General features: G+C 50.0%; 1 protein-coding gene across 1 annotated transcript in view; it reads right to left on the reverse strand.

The window, feature by feature from the left end:
- Positions 1–18,160, reverse strand: part of MROH2A (maestro heat like repeat family member 2A) — a gene marked incomplete at its 5' end in the record, with an annotated part of 41,404 nt that overhangs the window by 4,584 nt on the left and 18,660 nt on the right. Inside the window, 15 exons of the mRNA XM_033112448.1 lie at positions 403–540; positions 922–1,115; positions 1,197–1,356; positions 2,198–2,352; positions 2,759–2,911; positions 3,787–3,902; positions 4,485–4,608; positions 5,708–5,812; positions 7,412–7,507; positions 8,251–8,359; positions 9,929–10,008; positions 10,995–11,117; positions 12,309–12,461; positions 13,652–13,774; positions 14,003–14,122. Of these exons, the coding sequence (XP_032968339.1) occupies positions 403–540; positions 922–1,115; positions 1,197–1,356; positions 2,198–2,352; positions 2,759–2,911; positions 3,787–3,902; positions 4,485–4,608; positions 5,708–5,812; positions 7,412–7,507; positions 8,251–8,359; positions 9,929–10,008; positions 10,995–11,117; positions 12,309–12,461; positions 13,652–13,774; positions 14,003–14,122 (1,949 nt within the window). The remainder of the gene's footprint in view (positions 1–402; positions 541–921; positions 1,116–1,196; positions 1,357–2,197; positions 2,353–2,758; positions 2,912–3,786; positions 3,903–4,484; positions 4,609–5,707; positions 5,813–7,411; positions 7,508–8,250; positions 8,360–9,928; positions 10,009–10,994; positions 11,118–12,308; positions 12,462–13,651; positions 13,775–14,002; positions 14,123–18,160) is intronic.

Here is an 18,160-nt window from a genome sequence, read left to right on the forward strand (position 1 = left end):
CCGGCAGAGCTGGAGCCTGTGGGCAGATCTAGCACCTCTGGGCCTCGCCCTCCTTGCCAGGGGGTGTCAGTGAAGTGCTTACTTTCCATCGCCTTTTTATTAAAGGGGACTGAATGAGGGCTGCTTCGGAGCGATCCCTTGACCTGGCCCTGCTCTGAAGCCCTGTGTGACCTTGGGCAAGCCCCAGGCCTCCTCTGACATCACATTTCCTGCCCTGGGGCACGAAGGGTTGGAATAAAAGACTCGCTTTGCCCTGCATGCTGCTGCCATCCCAGAGTCTGGGACACAGGTCAACCTGGCAATCCCTCCAGAAGTGAGGCATTCAGCTCCCACCTAGACTTTCCAGCAAGGAGGTGCCTCTGCGAGTCTCCCTGCCCTCCCTGTGGGAGCCTGGGTGCCCACCTGGCCAGCAGGCCCACTCCTTGCAGGAAGGTGGAGCCGCTCTCCAGGAGGTCCCACACACCCTGCTCTTCCAGGGTCTCAACCAGCCGCTCACTGTTCAGTCTCTTGAACAAAAGCTGCATGGATTTGATCGTGATCCTGGAAGAAAGTGGGACCGTGTCATGACGTGGCAGCCCCGCCGGGAGCACCCAAGACGCCTCAGAGGGGCAAGCACCACATCTAGGTCTGTGAAGTCGGGTCCCAACGCCTGCTGGGCCTGCTCCAGGCGCTAAGGGGCGATCACATGAGAGAGTGGGTGGGCCTGCAAATTCTGAAAACTGCAATGTGCTGGACACATGTGAGGGAGCGGTGTGAGCAAGATCAGCTTCCAGAGACTTCTCCTCCCCACCCAGAGGGGATGGCAAAGGCCTCTCGGTGAAGGTGACTCTTGGAGTCTGGTGACTTCTAAGAAGCAGCCCGAGGCCACGTCCAGCCCAGGGCCACTGTCTTGCACCCCACACCTCCTGCCCTCAAGAGTACCTTTTCAGGTTCATCTCCTCGGGCAGGGTCCCCGTGTGGATGAGTCTCCACGTCTTCAGGACGGGGGACACAGCCTCCGGCCCCTGGCTGCTGCTGAGCTGCAGCAGGAAGGTGTAGATGAGGTCCGGGAAGAGGTCCTGGAGCTTATCGTCCTGGTCCATCTTCTCAATGAGAAGGTGGATGGTGCATAGAGTCTGCAGGGAGAACGGCAGGAGGCATCGGCACTCCTGCTCGTAGCCCCCCAGGGAGCCCTGGGGCCTGCCCCTGAGACTCACCATCAGAGGGTCCACTGCGGCCAGGCGCCAGATGTCAGCCTTGGAGGTGGCATTGGCCCTGGGGGTGAACCGCACCTGCAGCCGGCCCATCAGCGCATGCAGCATCATCCGGGCGAAGGGCACGTTGTCCGCCACCGCCAGCCACACCTCAATCAGGTGGCTAGCCAAAGACAGGGCACAAGGACTGTGGGTTACCTGCCATGTGCCCTAGTGGGGAAGAGCCTTGTGGATCTCCCAGCAGCCCCCTGAGTAGTGGTTGGACTCACAAAGCTGAATCTTAGGGAGCAGGGGGGAGCCGTCAAAGGTTGTGTAGCTAGAACCCAGGTCCCTGGCTCCACGCTCAGCCACCTTTCTCTGACCCGGCTCACAGTACCCCTGGGAAAGCCGCAGCCCCCTTGGAAATCCCGACTCCACAGCTAAGTGACCTTGGAGATCTCAGCAGGACTACAGTTTGATGACCTATGGACGTATCTGGGAATAGCCTCCAAGTGCCCGACTTATGTCAGGCTGGTCCTAGGCACCTGGCTCATGTTGTCTCTCTTCCTCCTCTCACTACATCTGAGGAAGAGTTTTCATCTCCACATTCGGCAGGAGAGGACAGGAGGCCTGCAGAAGCCAGGGAACCTGCCAGACTACAATTTGCTGTGGACTTTCTGATCCCCGAGTCCAAGCCCGTGGCCCTACTGAGAAGGGAAGGGCTTTATCTAGGGCAGTGACTGGATGAGCCTGGTTACACACATACAGGGAGGTGGGGTCCTGGTGGGCTCTAAATGACTAACGAGACAAGTCCAACAAGATCAAATCGAACAAGAAGATGCGTAAACTGAATTCACAAAACTGGGTCTCCAGTTCCCCAAAGACTGTACTTCCCGTGGGAGACGGGGGAGAGGGTCAGACAAGGCACTGTCAAGGCCCCAGTCCTCCTGGACGTGTCAGCCAAGGTGAGCCAGGCATGGCCTGAGTTGCACAGCAGGCCATGGCCCCGCACCCGGGGCACCCACCTCTCCATGGGCAGCGGCTGCCTCAGGAGCGACGTGAGGACTGTCTCCTGGTGGTAGTGTGCCAGCCGGAGGATGCCCTCGATGAGAAGGCCCCGCACCTCCAGGTGGTCCACCGTGGGCAGGTGCACCAGGATGGCGCCCAGGATCTCAGCCACCTGGGGGGGGGGGCAGGGCCCGCATCACCAGGGCGGCCTGGCCCTCAGGGGCTTCCAGTCCTCAGCCCACTGCACACCCCTCCTCCAGGGAACTTGCCCCACCTCACGATGGTCCAGCGCCCCCTCCCATGAATGCTTTTGGTCTTTTCCGGGACTTTATCAGGTTTTCCGTGTGGGAAGCAGCGCCGTCTGAGAGCGAGCCACGGCGTCAGTCCCTCATGCACTTACTATCTGGGCTTCCTTCAACACATTTCTTTCTCATTCTAGAACTCTACTTCCTTCTCCTCTTTACAACCAGGGATTTGGGAGGCGTTCTCAGCGAGTGCAGCTGGGCCCTTGCCCACCCTCTAGCCTAGGTGTACCAGGCAGCCCCAGGCCCCAGGTGGCCAGGCCACAGCTCTGCCACCTTGTCCTCTAGCTCCTTGACCCGCATCTGGAGGAAAGTGCCTATCCAGGTGACGGAGGCCTGGTCGTGCTGGAGGTCCATTGCCCCGAGGTTTTCACAGAGCTTCTGGATGAGCGAGACCACCTCATCGCAATTAAACTGCATGCAAGCCACCTAGGACCAGAGCAGGTCATTCCTGGGGTCCAACAACCAAATTCCGAGGCCCAGACCCCACCCCCACCTGTCACCACTGATGGACCTCCCTCCTCTGCTGGACATCACAGTCCCGGCTCAGGCCCCCATTGTCTCTCAAAGCCTTTGCCACAGCCTCCCGCCTCCGGCCCAGCCTCTCTCCATCCCAATCCTGGGCCTGCTCAGGACCACTCTTCTTTAAAGGCTCCGAGGGCTCAGTGGGAGAACAAGTCAGAGGGATGCCCAAGGCATCCAGGATGCACCTCCAACCTCCTACCACTCACCCTTTGTTCCCAATCCTGTCTGAACCCCTCCCAGGAAGCTTCACCCCAAACCTTCCCTGTCGTGTCTTTACTCCCCTGCAGCTTTCCTCTGAGTGTGCGTGCCCAGAGTCCTGACACCCCCCAACCTGTCCTGCAGCTCCACGAGCCTCCCTCCTCCGAGAAGCTGCCTCTGCCTCTGAGGCAGAAGGGACCTCACTTCTCTGTAGCACCAAGAATTTGAGTGACTCTGGACACTTTCAGTCATCAGCATGCCATCGCACGCCTGTGTGCAGGGCCTCATGTTCAATTCTTTCTGGGCCCCTTTCACCCCCAGTGTACCACATCACAGGAATGGAGAGAAGACAGCTGGAGACTTTTAAGCACTTACTGTGTGGCAGGCACCCCCGTGGGGACCTTATATATTGTAGGCCTTTTAAGTATGGATGGCATGAGTTGGATCCAAGGCCATGGAAGCTGTGATTCCCAGAGGAGGGGGGCTGCACAGCCAGGTTGAGGAAGGTCCTGCCCCCCCAGAGATGATCTAGGCACCGGGAGACCAGCCCAGTAGCCCACACAATCTTCCTGGCTTGTCACCTTGGCAATTCTGGCGGACGTCCTGAAAATCTCCACGTCCAAGCCCTGAAGGTCCTCCTTGCACCTCGCAAGCTCCAACTCCTTGGAAGCATCCCATGAGGAGCAGGTCTGGCTTGCTGTTGGGGGTACAGTTGCAGACATGATCATCAAGGATCATCATGGTGGCCTCCTGCCCTGGCCCTCGGGTGGCCTGGGCTCCGCGGGCCTGGACCACACTAGAGCACCTGGGCATCCTAGCCCTTCCTGTCTTTGCTCTCGTTCCCTGCACCACCTCTGCACACTCCGGGCTCAAATCTTGTCCCAGAGGCCCTCCTATGATGTACTCTCCACCAGCCACCCAGCCAGGGGCAAACTCTCCCCCTTCGAAGGTCACCACACAGCCTTCTCCCCGGAGCTCATTTCTGGCCAGTTTTTCTGTGTCCTTGGTATCTGTAAGCTGGCCTTGTTCCAGCGGGGCCCCTCAGGGCCTAGCGCACACCTTCAGTGAGTTGTGCTGCACCAATGAGCCTCTTTTTCTGGAAGCTTCCATGGCCTCTCAATGAGCTCTGAACCCCCTCTGCCATCTCTGCTGGTCACCCTTGTTTGTCTACACAGAGAGGCCACACTCCCCCCAGGACAACCCCACAGTTGACATCCCTGGTGTCAGCCCTCCCTCCCGGTCTGGAGAGGCTGGCCCTGATGTCCCCCCTCCCCCATACCGTGAAGATCCAGCAGGCTGGACAGGACATCCATTGAGGCCAAACGAGTTCTTTTGTGGGAGTCACAGGTGCATGGGGCAATGAGTCCAACCAGCGTGCCAAACTGTCCCAGCTTCAGGGGGATCTGAGGGACAGGAGACCCCAAGGGTCACACCCTTTGTCCACTCATGCATGCCTGGTACTGCCCAGAGGCAGTGTAGTGGGTGGCTAGAGAGGGGGAACCCTGCTCTGAAAATACCACCCTTCTCTGGGAAGGGGAAGGATGACACCATCCGCCCGCCGCCCAAGTTTCTGCCTCCTAAACCCCATAGCTGGGCCCCTGGAGGCTGAGCAGTGAGATCCGAGGCGTCCAGCTGACCTTGGGCCCAGGTTCTACGTCCAGGTGCCTGCCTTGTTCCTGTAGCTGAGCCCTGGGTTTAAGTCTGAGCATCCCCGCTCTCTAGCTATGTGACCTAAGTATTTAACCTCCAGCCCTCGTGTTCCTCGTCTGATAATTATGGCGCCTTCTCTGTCAGGGGTTGTCGTGAGAACGGCATCAGAGAATCCAGGGAATGCACTGTGCACGGTGTCTCAGATGTTACTTAGCAGTAGTCTTGGCTCTCGCCTCACCATGCTGGACCTTCGTCCCCACCGGGGTGCCACCTGCCTTATTCTCACCGTATACCAGCCGTGAGACCTAAGGCTGGTCCCCACACCCCAGCCCCAGGAAACCATCGTTCTCCTGCCAATGCCAACCATCCCTGAGGACCAGGCTCTCAAAGAGCATGGAGCCAACCAGTGTAGGAAGAGAGGTCTCAGACGGTTCATCAACAGAAACACCTCTTCACGTTTTCTAGATTCCGTGAATGTCAAACTTTGTAAAATTTGTAATTTTGCAGTGATTTTTTTCGCATTCCAAGTAAGTGTTCACGTTTCTAACTAATGTGGTGTTCATAATTGTGTATCCTTTTTCTTAAAGAGGGCCCTCACCCTGGTTTGAGCCTCGGTCCCCACAGAACTTGGATCCACACCAAGCCTAGACCCTCACTCCCCAACCCCAGAGCCCCAGACTAGCTCCTCGAGGAGTCTCTGCTGTTCCCAAATGAGACAGCCTCTTCCCACAGGTCTCTTCAGGGGACAAAGACTTGGTTTCAAAAGTGTTCCCTCTTCTCACAGACAGAGACAGGAATGTCTCTGTGGATGTCGCGGCAGCCGGCCGGGGGACTGGGTGATCCGGCACTCACACAGACACCAATGCTTTGGACATAGATCTGCATGAGATGGACATGGAGTTTCATTGCCTTCTCCCTCTCCCATTCTCTCTCCGACAAGATCCACTTTTCCAGGAGCTATGGATAGAGCCCAGAACACAGAAGGGGGCATGAAAATCCCAGGGCCAGCCCTTCCCTGGCCAACCATTGCCCTCCTCATCCCTCCTACTCAGAATCGGACTTTCAGTGTTTCTGGATGGTCCTAGACACTTCTGGTTTTCTTCCCAGGCCCCCTCAATGGAGAAAAGGGTGATGTGACCTGGGCAGAGAGAGAGCGTCCCCTCCCCCCAGCATCCAAGATGGCTCTTGACTGATGGGTTTGGCCTTGCTCCAAATGTTTGCCTGTGGTAAAAGGGCCAGGAGCACAGCCCACTCTGTATTCCAGGGCCTAAACGTTCATGCATCTAATGACAGAGCTTAATAATACATGAAGCAGCATACATAGGATGTAGCAGCCAAAAATAAAGTCGGTGGACTCACACTATCTGCTCCTGATTTCAAGACTTATTATAATGTTATAGTAATCAAGACAGGACGACACTGGTGTAAAGATAGACGAATACATCAGTGCAGCAGAATAAGTGTTCAGAAATAGAGCCACATACACACAGTCAATTGATTTTTGACAAAGATGCAAAGGTAGTTCAATGGAGAAAAGAGCCTTTTCAACAAATGATGCTGCAATAATTAGTTATCCATGGGGAAAAAAATTAAATAAACTTTGGTCCATACCTCACATCATGTACAAAACTTCAATATATCATAGACTTCATTGTAAAATCTGAAACTACAAAGTTTTAGAAGGAAATCTTTGTGACTTTGGGTTAGGCAGAGATTTCTTAGATGTGACAACAAAAGCATGATCAATAAAAAAAAAAAAGATAAATTAGACTTCATCAAAATTAAAAATTCTGCTCTTAAAAAGACACTGTGAAATTAATGAAAAGACAAGTCACAGACAAGGAGAAAATATTTTCAAATTATATATCTGATAAAGGACTTGTATCTAGAATATATAAAAACCCTGAAAATTCAATAATAAGAGAGCAAGCAACCTAATTTAAAAATAAACGACCAGTATCCTTTAAAAACTGACAAGATTATGAAAGACAAAGAACGACTAAGGAATTGTTCCAGATTGATGGAGACTAAAGAGACATGACAATCAAATGCAATGCATAATCCAGATTAGATCCTGGATCACAGAAAAATAGCTATAAAGGATATTATTGGGACAACTAGTGAAATTTGAATATGGACCAAAGATTAGAATATAACATTGTATTGTTATGTAAGAGAATACTCTTGTTCTTGATGTCTGCAACTAACTCTCTATAATTCAAAAGGGGTGTGTGTGTGTGTGTGTGTGAGAGAGAGAGAGACAGAGAGAGAGAGAGAGAGAGAGACAGAGAGACAGAGAGAGAGAGAGAGAGAGATGAGAAACAGAAAACGAAACTGTGGCAAAATATTAAGAATTGTGAATGTGGGTGAAAAATATACAGCAGTTCTTTGTATTATTCTTGCAATTTTTCAGCAAATTTGAAATTTTACCTAAATAAAACTACCAAAACAATTTTTAACTCATCCCCCTGTTTCCCCCAGAGACTCTGGCCCTCAGGCCAGCTTCCTGGGAGGGTTGACCATCCCTGGCTCTTGGTCCTCTGCCCACCAACTCACATGCACCATCTCCTGCAGACCCTTAGGGTCCAACTGTCTCTGCATGAGGCCCTCCATCAGCTGCTGCAGGGAACGCAGGGCATTCGTGTGCAGGGTCTGTGACAAGAAAGGGGAGGGAAGAGCTGGGCAGCAATGAGGGGGCACACAGTGAGATGGTTTGGTAATCACCCCTTTACTTCTGCTCACATTGAGTTCTTCACACTTATTTTCTCATGTGACACACAAGACAACGTCTTAAGAGGAACCAATTTTACAAAGGAGAGAACTGAACTCCTAGAGCCAGTTTCTACTGACTCATCATCCAGGGTCAGGACCTGGAGGCACAGATGTCTACCTGACCACAAAAGATTCATCCTCCTTTTCCACAATGTTCCTGGGAAAACAGCCATCCAGTCAGGGACTACATTTCCCAGGACCCCTTGCATCTAGGTGGAGCTATGTGGCTGAGTTCTGGCCAATGGAAGGTGGGCAAAGTGGCTCATAAATCCTCCATACTCTTCCTATCCAGGCTGGATGTCAGTCCACCCAGGAACTCTCAGAGTTACGCATTGAAGATGGCAGGGTACCTGAATGACTACATAAACAGCTCCACTCCCACCCCCACTGCCAACTGGACTTTGCTTAATGTGAAATAAGCTTTCATCTTGTTAAAGCACAGAGATCAGAGATTTGTGGTTTCTCTGTTACAGCAGTTAGCATTACCTTACACACAGCCTCCCACACTTTGCTGCCTCTCACCACTCACAGGTGGTTCAGGATGGTGGGCTCTTGGCACTGCCCATGTGAATGTAAATATCCAAGTCCTGACCCAGAAAATGAGGTGGCCCAGAGGGACCTACCTTACTGGACTCATTGTCCTCTCCTGGGGGTTGGAGAGAAATTAAAGAATGTATGCAGACATCCATCAGCTCACTGTTTTCCTCTATGGAGTAGAAAGGCTTCACTTTGCTAGGGATAGAAAAAGTGACAAGAGGAGTGGTCAGTGAGCAGCTGGGACCCTGCCCCATCTGGGGTGTGGAGACATGCCATAAAGCAAGGCAGAGGCCAGCTTCCCTGGATGGGGGTTCAGGCATGCACCCCCCCACAGGGCCCCGGCTCTGCCCAACCATCAGTGGCCAGTGACTGTCTGTGATTGAAGGGGAGGCTCAGGGGCCCCAGAGCACCTCTCCTACGTGTTGCCTGCCCTCACCCTGTCCCTCTCCTGCTCAGAAGCTTTCCATTGCTCCTCTCTGATCACAACCATGGATTCTGCCTCCCAGGCTGGTCCTGGCCCGGGGTCAAGTGCAATACTGCAGCAGCAATATTACCTTGGAGCTTATTAGAAATGCAGATTCTATTGTCCCACCTCAGAGCTACTGAATCAAAAACTGTGGAGGTGGGGCCCAGCCACTTGCGTTTTAATAAACCCTCCAGGGTGGTAGGTAGCTTCTTGATACACCTAGCTCATCTACCTTCTATCCCTTAATCAATAGTTATCAGCCGAGGTGCAGATTAGAATTTAAGGGCCCCAGGGGCCATGTCGGACTCCAGGGATCTTTATTTAAAGGTCTAGAGTGGGGTCAGAAAATCCGTATTGTTAAAAGTAACCCCCGTTGACTCCATTGTACCTCCAGAATTAGGAGCCCCCATCCTGCTTTAACTTTGAAGTTCTGCCCCCCAAAGGGGTTCTGTCCTGCCAAGAGCTTCCTGCTCCTACCCAAATCCATGTATTTTGTTTAAGCCCAGAACAGAAGTCAAACTCCTTTTTATAGCCCCTATTACAGCAACTGAATTGCAGCTTGTTAGTAGCCCACTTTTTTCTGGTCTTAGGTTTTTTTTGTTGACACTCAGCTCTGACTTCTAATTCCTTGTGCACCTGTCCGGCTCCTCCTCCAGCCCCTGAAGGGATGTTTGTGACATTTATTTAAAATCTGTCTATGTGTTACCTCGTAAAGCAACGAGTGGTTTTGCTATGACCTTAAATGACAACTCTGCCTAAAATTGGTGAAGAATTCCTAGAGACAATCCAACCATTTCAAACACGAATTTTCTAAACACATAGCTTCTTCCCACTCCCTGCTCCCCACTGGTGGATGGACAGTTCCAGAAAGTCAACCTCAGGTATTTTATTACTCATAATTATTATAATACTTGGCTTAACTGTATCTATATCGTGTCAATAAATAAATTCCTTGACCGAGCCCAACCCACCTGGAAGGATGCCATGTCTCTGGTGTACTACTCAGTGTCACTGCGTGATTTCTTACTAAAACATCTAATGAACTGAAGAGCAGTCTATCCACCTGCCAGTCACTTCCCAATCCAAGGAGAAGAGCCCAGCTTGAAATGTTGTTGAGAAGTATGGAAAAGAGTTGGTGGAAGCCAATCCCCATCTTCTAAGATGGCCCATTGACCTGGGAGCTCCAGAGGCGGGGAGGGCAAAGTGGGGGCAGCCGCCCAAGGAGCACTGAGGGGTGGTCTCAGACTTTGCCTTCACCCCGGGCAAGCGCCTGGGGCACAGGAAGGGGCCCTGCTCACCTCATGTGCCAGAGGGCATCCATCGCCATGGCCCGCACGGGAGAAACGAGGCTGTACACGGGTTCCGCCTTGATGATCGCCTGCCCGACCCAGCAGGGCAGTGAGCTGCCAGGCCACTCAGAGTCCCGGTCCAGGCAGGAGAGGGGACCTCGACTCACAGTGACCCTAATGGTGGCAGCACTTCCCAGTGTTAGTGCCAGGAAGACCTGACATTTTTAGGGTCACTTGGCCTTGGACATTTTCGGGGAGGCAGCAAAATCTGGTGAAAGGCGTGGGGCTCCAGATGGGCCTGTCCTTCTCGCTCAGACCTTCCTTACTTGCGGGTATTCCTTAGGCAAGCCACTTCCCCTGCCTGCGCCCAAGAACCCTCACATGTGGAACGAGGACTCGGTGGCCTGTTTCACAGGGCTGTGCCAGGCTGGCGTGCAATGACACGCGTATAGCTCTTGGCCAGAGCAGGAGCCAAATGGACGTTCCTTTCCTTCTCGGTGCCTCCTCTTCCACCCACATCTCACTTCCTTCCAGAACTGCTTCCAGCTCAGCTGGAGCGGTTTGCAGGGGCAAGACATTGTAAGGGAGTGGGGAGGTGTGGGGACAGGGACAGGGCTGTCCCACAAACTCCATCAGTCCCTGTCATCGCTTCTTGCTTTTGGGCAGTTGACATTTTCTAGCTCTTACCAAAGTTCTGTGCAAAATCAGCTTCAAGTCCTGCCGGCAGCAGATCCCTACCCCCTAGGTCCCTCCTATGGAGAAAGTCTGGGGCTACAGCAGGGCTGACCCTGTGGACCTCTGTCTCCCAGTGCTAACCAAGCCACCTCGGGGCCACCACAGAACCCGAGTGTTTCCTGGCCATGAAACCCCTTGTCAGATACAAGAATATCATACTCGGAACTCCTACAGTTGGATAAAAGCAGAACTGAGACCGAAAGGGGCTTCAGAGACCCCTGTACCCGCCTCGTCCCTCAGATGCCCTCAGGAATTCTGAAAACCTCTGTCAAGGTGGAAGCCAGTCAGCAGAGTTAGACCCCAAAACCTCCCTGGGCCGAGGAAGCGCCACCCGGCTTACCATTAGAATGGCAGTAAGAGTCGTCTTTTGGGCAAATTGAAAATCCTCCAGGTCCGCGATGTTTCTGATGGCATCGGCGACCTGCACCACACTCTTCATGAAGGCCATTTTGAGGCAGATGTCCTGTGCCCAGACCACGACCAGGGGAAGGAAGGAGCATGTTGTGAGTGATCCCGGGGCTCCCAAGCCACAGCCCTGACTGCCGGACCCTGTAGCCGCATAAGGATGCGCCGTCCTCGGCACTGAGGAACAGTCAATGTCCGGGGCACTCAGGGCGGCCGGCCTCGTTCTGTCCTTCCGCCACCTGTCAGAGCGTGGTGGGACGTGGGCCGGGCTCCAGAGCTCCCGAGAAGGTGCTGCCTCCCCCAGGACCCCCACAACGGTGCCCAAGGGCCACAATGCCAGTCAGGGGGCAGCTTCGCTCACCAGGGGCAGCAAGCCCTATGTGTCACCGAAGAGGTAGAGTAAGTTATTGAGATTCAATCGTATTTGTTTTTATGACACGGATGAACCTTGAGGGCATTTATGCTAAGTGAAATAAGGCAGACACAAAAGGAGAAAGACTGTGCGATTCCACTTCAGTGAGGTACCTGGAGCAGTCATTCTCAGAGACAGAAAGTAGAGCGGTGGGTGCCAGGGGCTGAGGGGAGCGGGGATGGGCGATAGATTGATGGATGCAGAGTTGCTGTTTACAAGATGCGCTGGAGATGGATGGTAGTGATGGTGGCACAACTGTGTGAATGTACTTAATGCCACTTAACAAGGGCTCATGCCTAATGACGACTTATTTTATGTTATGTCTATTTTTACTACAATTTAAAAAACAATAATAATAATAAAATAATGTTTGCTTTGTTCTCTGTGCTTTCTCCTCCTTGCTGTTCCGAGAAAGTAGCTGGTCCCTTTGCAATTCTGAAGACAACCCTACTTTTTGTCCCTTATGAAGGGGCTTGGGTTAGGTGTCTGGGGGTTTCGAGGGGGGCAGAAATGAAGGTAGAGGGAGAGAGGCTGGAAAGAGGAGGGTTTATCCTGTGACTTCTGGGGACACATGCTCCCCCCTCCCAGCACTCAGGGAAAGGGCTGTGCCCCACCTCCCCCTGCAGCAGAGAATAGCACAGGTAGGGCCAGTGGGCTTCCTACATGCTGGATGTCGGATGGGACTCCTGGATGTCTCAATATGGGTCACGGGCTGCCTGGATCCAACTCCTGGCTTTGCCACCACCCAGAAAATGAGGCAGGGTCACTCTCCACCAGCCTGGCACAAGGAGGGCATCCCCAGGCGCTGGATGTCGGCCTGTGGCGTCCTGGGGTCACCTGGCAGCTGCTGGTGTAGTGGTGAATGATCTTCGCGGTGAGGGGCTTATCCACGTGGCTGAGGAGCATCTGTGGGTGGCAGAATGTGGCCACACAGCTGTACATCACCATGAGGGCACTCTTCACAGTCTCCCGCCGCCAGGGATGGTCTTTCTGCAAGGTCAGCGAGAGGGGAAGAAGCACTGGGTGGGGGTGAACTGCTCGCCTCCGCCGTCTGGGAGGTAGCAGGCTCTGCCCCACATGCACACGGATGGTCTCTGGTCCCAAGACCAAAAGAGCCACTGAATCAGCTGAAGGTGCCTGAAATACTCATTTATTTATTCCTTCATTCAACGGTTCTTTATTGAGCACCTACGATGTGCCAGGCCCTGGGCGTAGAGAGGTGAGCAAGTCAGACCAGGGCCAGGACCACCCGTTAGCTGTGAGCAGGTGGTTCACGTGGACACCCCCATCAGAAGCTGGCTGTCCGCTCCAGCATACCTCCACCTGCCAGGCTCCTGCTCGAGGCCACGGGCTCTCGTGATGCTGAGGGTCCATGGGAACAGAGAGCCTCGGCCCCCCTCTGCTGGGGGCACATGCTGGAGGCTACCAAACCCAATGTGGAAGAGGCATAGGGGCAGCCAAGCCCTGCCAGGCTGGGAGGAGAAATGCAGGTCTCAGCTCCTGCTCTGTAGAAAACCTAGGGCAGAAGCCTGGGACGCTCTGGATTCTCTTCATGCACACCTGCCAGGGCCCAGGGCAAGTGTCCAAGGTCAAAGCCAAAGCCTGAGGCATCAGTGACTTCAGATGGTTGCCTACTGGGAGCTCAGCCAGCCTGTGGCACCCACCCGGTGGCAGGAAGTTGATCAGAGAGGCCAGCCATGGGCTGCCTGGGTCCAACTCCCGGTTTCACCACTGGCCAGCTGCTTGCCTTTGGGGAAGCTTCAGTGTTCTCATCTACATGACAGTGGGCATTGGAGCCCCTCCGTCCCAGCCCCATTGGTTCACTGAGGCAAAGCGCCCAATTCATGGAAAGCACCTGTAGCTTCTTCGGATTCAGTGGGTCTGGGTGAGGCCTGGGACCCTGCATTTCCAACCAGCACCCAGAGGTGCCCCCATCGTGAGCAGCAAGAGGCTAGGACTCCTCTGTAATACTGGGTCTTAGAAAAGCCCACCCTGTGTTCTTTAGATGATCCAACAGTAAAGCTTGGTTGGAGGCCGCCTCCGATCTCAGTCCTTTTGGCAACAGGATTCACAGAGCGGGATTTCTTATTGTGATCGAGTCAGGACCTTGGTTGTGTGCTGAGAGCACTACAGTTCTAAGAGGGCCCGGGAGACCCGGTTGTGGAGCAAGGTTGCCTTACCCGCCAGGCGCCTATCTGCCAGGACTGCTCCGACTCCTGGATCCTCTCCTCAAAGTCATGCAGCACGTTCAGCACTGTATTCACCTGGCCCCGGGCACACAGGCCAAAGCACAGAATCACGCCCTGCGGGGAGACCCAGCCAGCGGGGGTGAAGGGGCAGAGGAAGAGCCCCCCCACATGCATAGGCACGCATGCACAAACTAGTACACACATGCATGCATGCACGCGCACACAGGCACACGCACACATATGCACGCCCACATGCACACATGCAGGCAGGCATGCACACGCCGTATTCCTTGAGGTCCGGAGGGCTCCGGCAGATAGGAGGGGACAGCGGGACGCCCTCACCTCCCGGTCGAAGTCGTTGCCATAGTCCGTCTTGTACAGCAGCTCCAGCAGCAGCACCTCCACTTTGTCGGCCTCCAGGCCTGTGGCCAAGGTGAAGCCCAAGGCCCGGTACAGAAAGCCCTGGGAGGCAGAGAACACAGGGAGCTTCAGGCTCCTCTCCTCGGCCCTCTAGGGGTCGCTGCGTGGGGGAGTTCACTGCATACCCTTTCCTCTAGGTTTATTTTTCTGTTGGTATTCTTGTTGTTTTAATGTGCAGATATCTACGCATTTTATGTATTTTTAAAAATAAATGTTCAGGTTATTCTGGGGATTGGATTGCATGGGGCAAGCATATTATAAATGGTGGGGGCCAAATTTCTCTCTTACAACGTAAGTGGGACCAATTTACACTCCTACCAAAATATCTACAAGCACCTATTTTCCCACATTCTCTCTCACATTGGACATTATTAGTGAGAGGTGGGACATTTGCGTTTTGTCTGTTTCTTTATTAGCCATGTTGATCACCTTTGCATATTCTCATGATCCATCCATTCTTTGAATTTCTGTCTATATTGTTTCCCCATTTTCTGCTGGGTTATTTGTCTTATTTTATGTTTTATGTATAAGAACTCTGTGTGTATATTTGGGAAAATAACAAAAACAAACATATGTTATTTCAGTTAATCCACACAACCATTCTAGAAGGCAACTACAATTGCTATATTTAGAGATGAGAAAATAAGCAGACAGTGACAGAACCAGGACTTAAAATCAGGCACAGTCTGATGCTCGTTTCTTATCATCGCCTATCAGAAGACTCAACTGAACGATCATATACCGCTGTCAGCAGTATATTTCCCCACTGTCTCATTTCCCTCTTGATTTTATTCATGGTAATTTTGCTTTGACACACAGAAAAATTTCATTTTCATCGGGGAAAGTGTCTTTCTTTTCCTTTGTCTTCCTTGGTTTCTTTTCATGCATATGCAGTCCTATTCCATGTTAAGATTACCAAAATATTCATCAATATATTCTTCTGGTTGTCTTATTTTATTTTGTACACTAACTCTTTAATTTTTCTGGGATAGCAAAGCCTTCCTTAACGTGCTCCATTTTCAATTAGCTATTCTCTTACATTTTTTTTCATTCAGATGAACTTAGAAATAATCTTGTCAAATTCTATAAAGCTGTCAAATTTCCACAAAAACCCCTTTTGGGAATTTGACTGGAAGTAAATTATATTACAGATTAATTTGAGGACAATGGACACCTTTTCAACATTGAGACTTCCTATTTCCAAACAAGAGATAACGTGTCTATTTTATTAGGGCTCTTTTAGCGTTCCTGCCTCTCTTAATTCTGGGTTCTTCACATTGGTTTCACATTATGTCATATAGTCAATATTTTAGGATTGAATATCTATTAATTATATATTTTACATTGCACTGCTCCTTTGAATAGGATCTGTTTTCATGACATCGTATTTTTGTTTTTATTTGTATATAGGAAGATAATGATTTCAGCATATTAATTTGGGGATGAGATTGGCTCCATCTACTGGGGTTGTAAGTCTGGACTACAGATAGTCATCTTGTCCACACCTGGAGGATGCCAGTCTAGCAGTGAAGAGCTTGGAAGGGTCCTGAGGAATTTCCGAAGCTGCTCTATCCAACTGTGCCTTTTCAAGTTATCTGAGCCAATAAAATTCTACGTATTTATTTACTTTCCTTAAGTTGAGTGAGTAATTATAATATGGTTAAACTGTATGCATTTGATTATTAAATACTATATACAACTTTCTTTCAAATGAACATCTGGCTTTAAATTGGCATCTGTTAAGAACTTATAACTGCAAATCTATAGCATTTAGCTACAGAAGATAACTGTAAGATATAATTTACTGTTAGTTATTTTTCATATTTACCTATAAAGGGTGTATATTTGAACAAACACATTTTTAGTTGACCCCTGTGCAAACCTTTTTTTAAGCATCTTTGTTGAGATATAATTCATATACCATAAAGTTAACCTATTTAAAGTTTACAAATTCAGTGGGATACTCACAGGACTGTACAACCACCATCATGATCTAAGTTTGGAACATTTTTATACCCCCAAAAAGAAACCCTGTACCCATTGGCAGTCAATCCACATTTCCCCCAGCCTCTGGCAACCACTAATCTAATTCCTGTCTCTATGGAGATGACTATTCTTGACACTGCAAATAAATACAATCATAAAATATGTGGCCTTTTGTGTTCCTTTGCATCTGGCTTTTTTTACTTAACAAAATGTTTTCAAATGTCAACCTTTTTATCCCAGCTATCAGCACTTCATTCCTTTTTATGGCTAAAGAGTATTCCATTGTAAGGATGGACCACATTTTGTTTCTCCACTCATCCATTGATGGACATTGGAGTTGTTTTCACTTTTTTGGCTATATGAATCATGCTGCTATGGTGATTTATGTACAAGTTTTTGTGTGGATGTATGATTCCATTTCTCCTGGGCATATGTAACTAGGAGTGGAATTGCTAAGTCATATGTTAACTCTATATTTAACATTTCGAAGAAATTCCAAAATGGTTTTCAAAGCTACTGCACCATTTTACATTCACACCAGCAGTATATGAAGGTTTAAACGTCTCCACATTCTTGCCAACACTTGCTGTTATCTGCCTTTTTTATGATAGCCATATTTGTGTGTATGGAGTGGTACCCCCATTGTGGTTTTGATTTGCATTTCCCTAATGGTAATAATTTTGAACATTTTTTCATGTACTTCCTTGCCTTTTGTGTATCTTATTTGAAGAAATGTCTATTAGATCTTTTGCTTGTTTCTAACTGGCTTATTTGTCTCTTTATTATTGAATTATGAGTTCTTTATATATCCTAGGGACTTGATTTGCAAATATTTTCTCTAATTCTTTGGGGTGTCTTTTCACTTTCTTGATGGTACTACTTTCAGTGTAAGAGTTTTTAGTTTTGACGATGTTCAATTTATCTATTTTTTCTTTCATCATTTGTGTTTTTGGTGTCATATCTAAGAAGAATTTGCCCAAGCCAAGGTCACGAAGATTTACATCTATGTTTTCTTCCAAGAGTTTCATAGTTTTAGTACATCTATGATCCATTTTGAGTTAATTTTTGTGTATGTTGTGAGGTAAGGTCCAGCTTCATTCTTTTGTAGGGGGGTATGCAGTTGTCCCAGTATCATTCGTGGAAAAGAGAATTCTTTCCTAATTGAATTATCTTGTCACCTTTACAAAAAATCAATTGACAGTAAATGTGAGGTTTATCTCTGGACTCTCAATTCTATTCCACCAATTTATATGTCTATCATATATCAGTGTCACACTGTCCCATTTATTGCAGTTATGTGCAAGAAGTCATGGAATTGCAAAGTTTGTGTCCTCCAACTTTGTTCTTTTTTTTTTTTAATCACAACTATATTGGCTATTCTGGGCCCCTTGCATTTCTATATGATTTTTAATATCATTATCAATCTCTGAAAGAAAAGGCCAGCTAGAATTATGATAGGGGTCATTTTGAATCTGCAGATAAATTTGGGGAGTGTCATCATCTAAACTGTATCACCTTCCAATCCATGAATATGGGATGCTTTTCATTGATTGAGACCTTCTCTGATTTCTTTCAACAGTGCTTATAGTTTTATCAAGAAATTTTCATGGTGAAATATACACATGTGGTCATCCAGTATCTGGATGAGTCCGGTGTAAGAAAACATATCCAGCAGTCTGTCAGATGGGGGTAGGGGCAGTTGGGAGTCCAGCTCCAAACCCCAGCTTGCCTCTTTATTTTTCCTGCTCCAGCCCTTATCTTTACTGCTGAGCTAGAACCTGGTGACTTCTTTAGCTTTCCATGGTTCAGTGTCATTCTCACCCTTTTAAATATTTGCCAAAACCTGTTCAGACATCTCAATCCTTGCCTATTGGACTCTGCTATGATACATCTTCAGATGGAGAGTAAAGTGAGAAAGATGGGGAAGCTGGTGACTGGAGGAGAGAGCCCCAGCTTCAACAAAGCAGGTTCTTAAAGAAAAACAAAAAGCTAAAACTCACTAGTCTGGACCACCCACCTCTCCTCCCAGGACCCTGCAGACCGGTGCAGCTGCTCTCACACACAGCGTAAGCCTCTCCATTCCAACATCTCTTG

Source organism: Rhinolophus ferrumequinum, chromosome 8, assembly GCF_004115265.2.
Source record: "Rhinolophus ferrumequinum isolate MPI-CBG mRhiFer1 chromosome 8, mRhiFer1_v1.p, whole genome shotgun sequence".
In the NCBI taxonomy this organism is placed as follows: Eukaryota; Metazoa; Chordata; class Mammalia; order Chiroptera; family Rhinolophidae; genus Rhinolophus; species Rhinolophus ferrumequinum.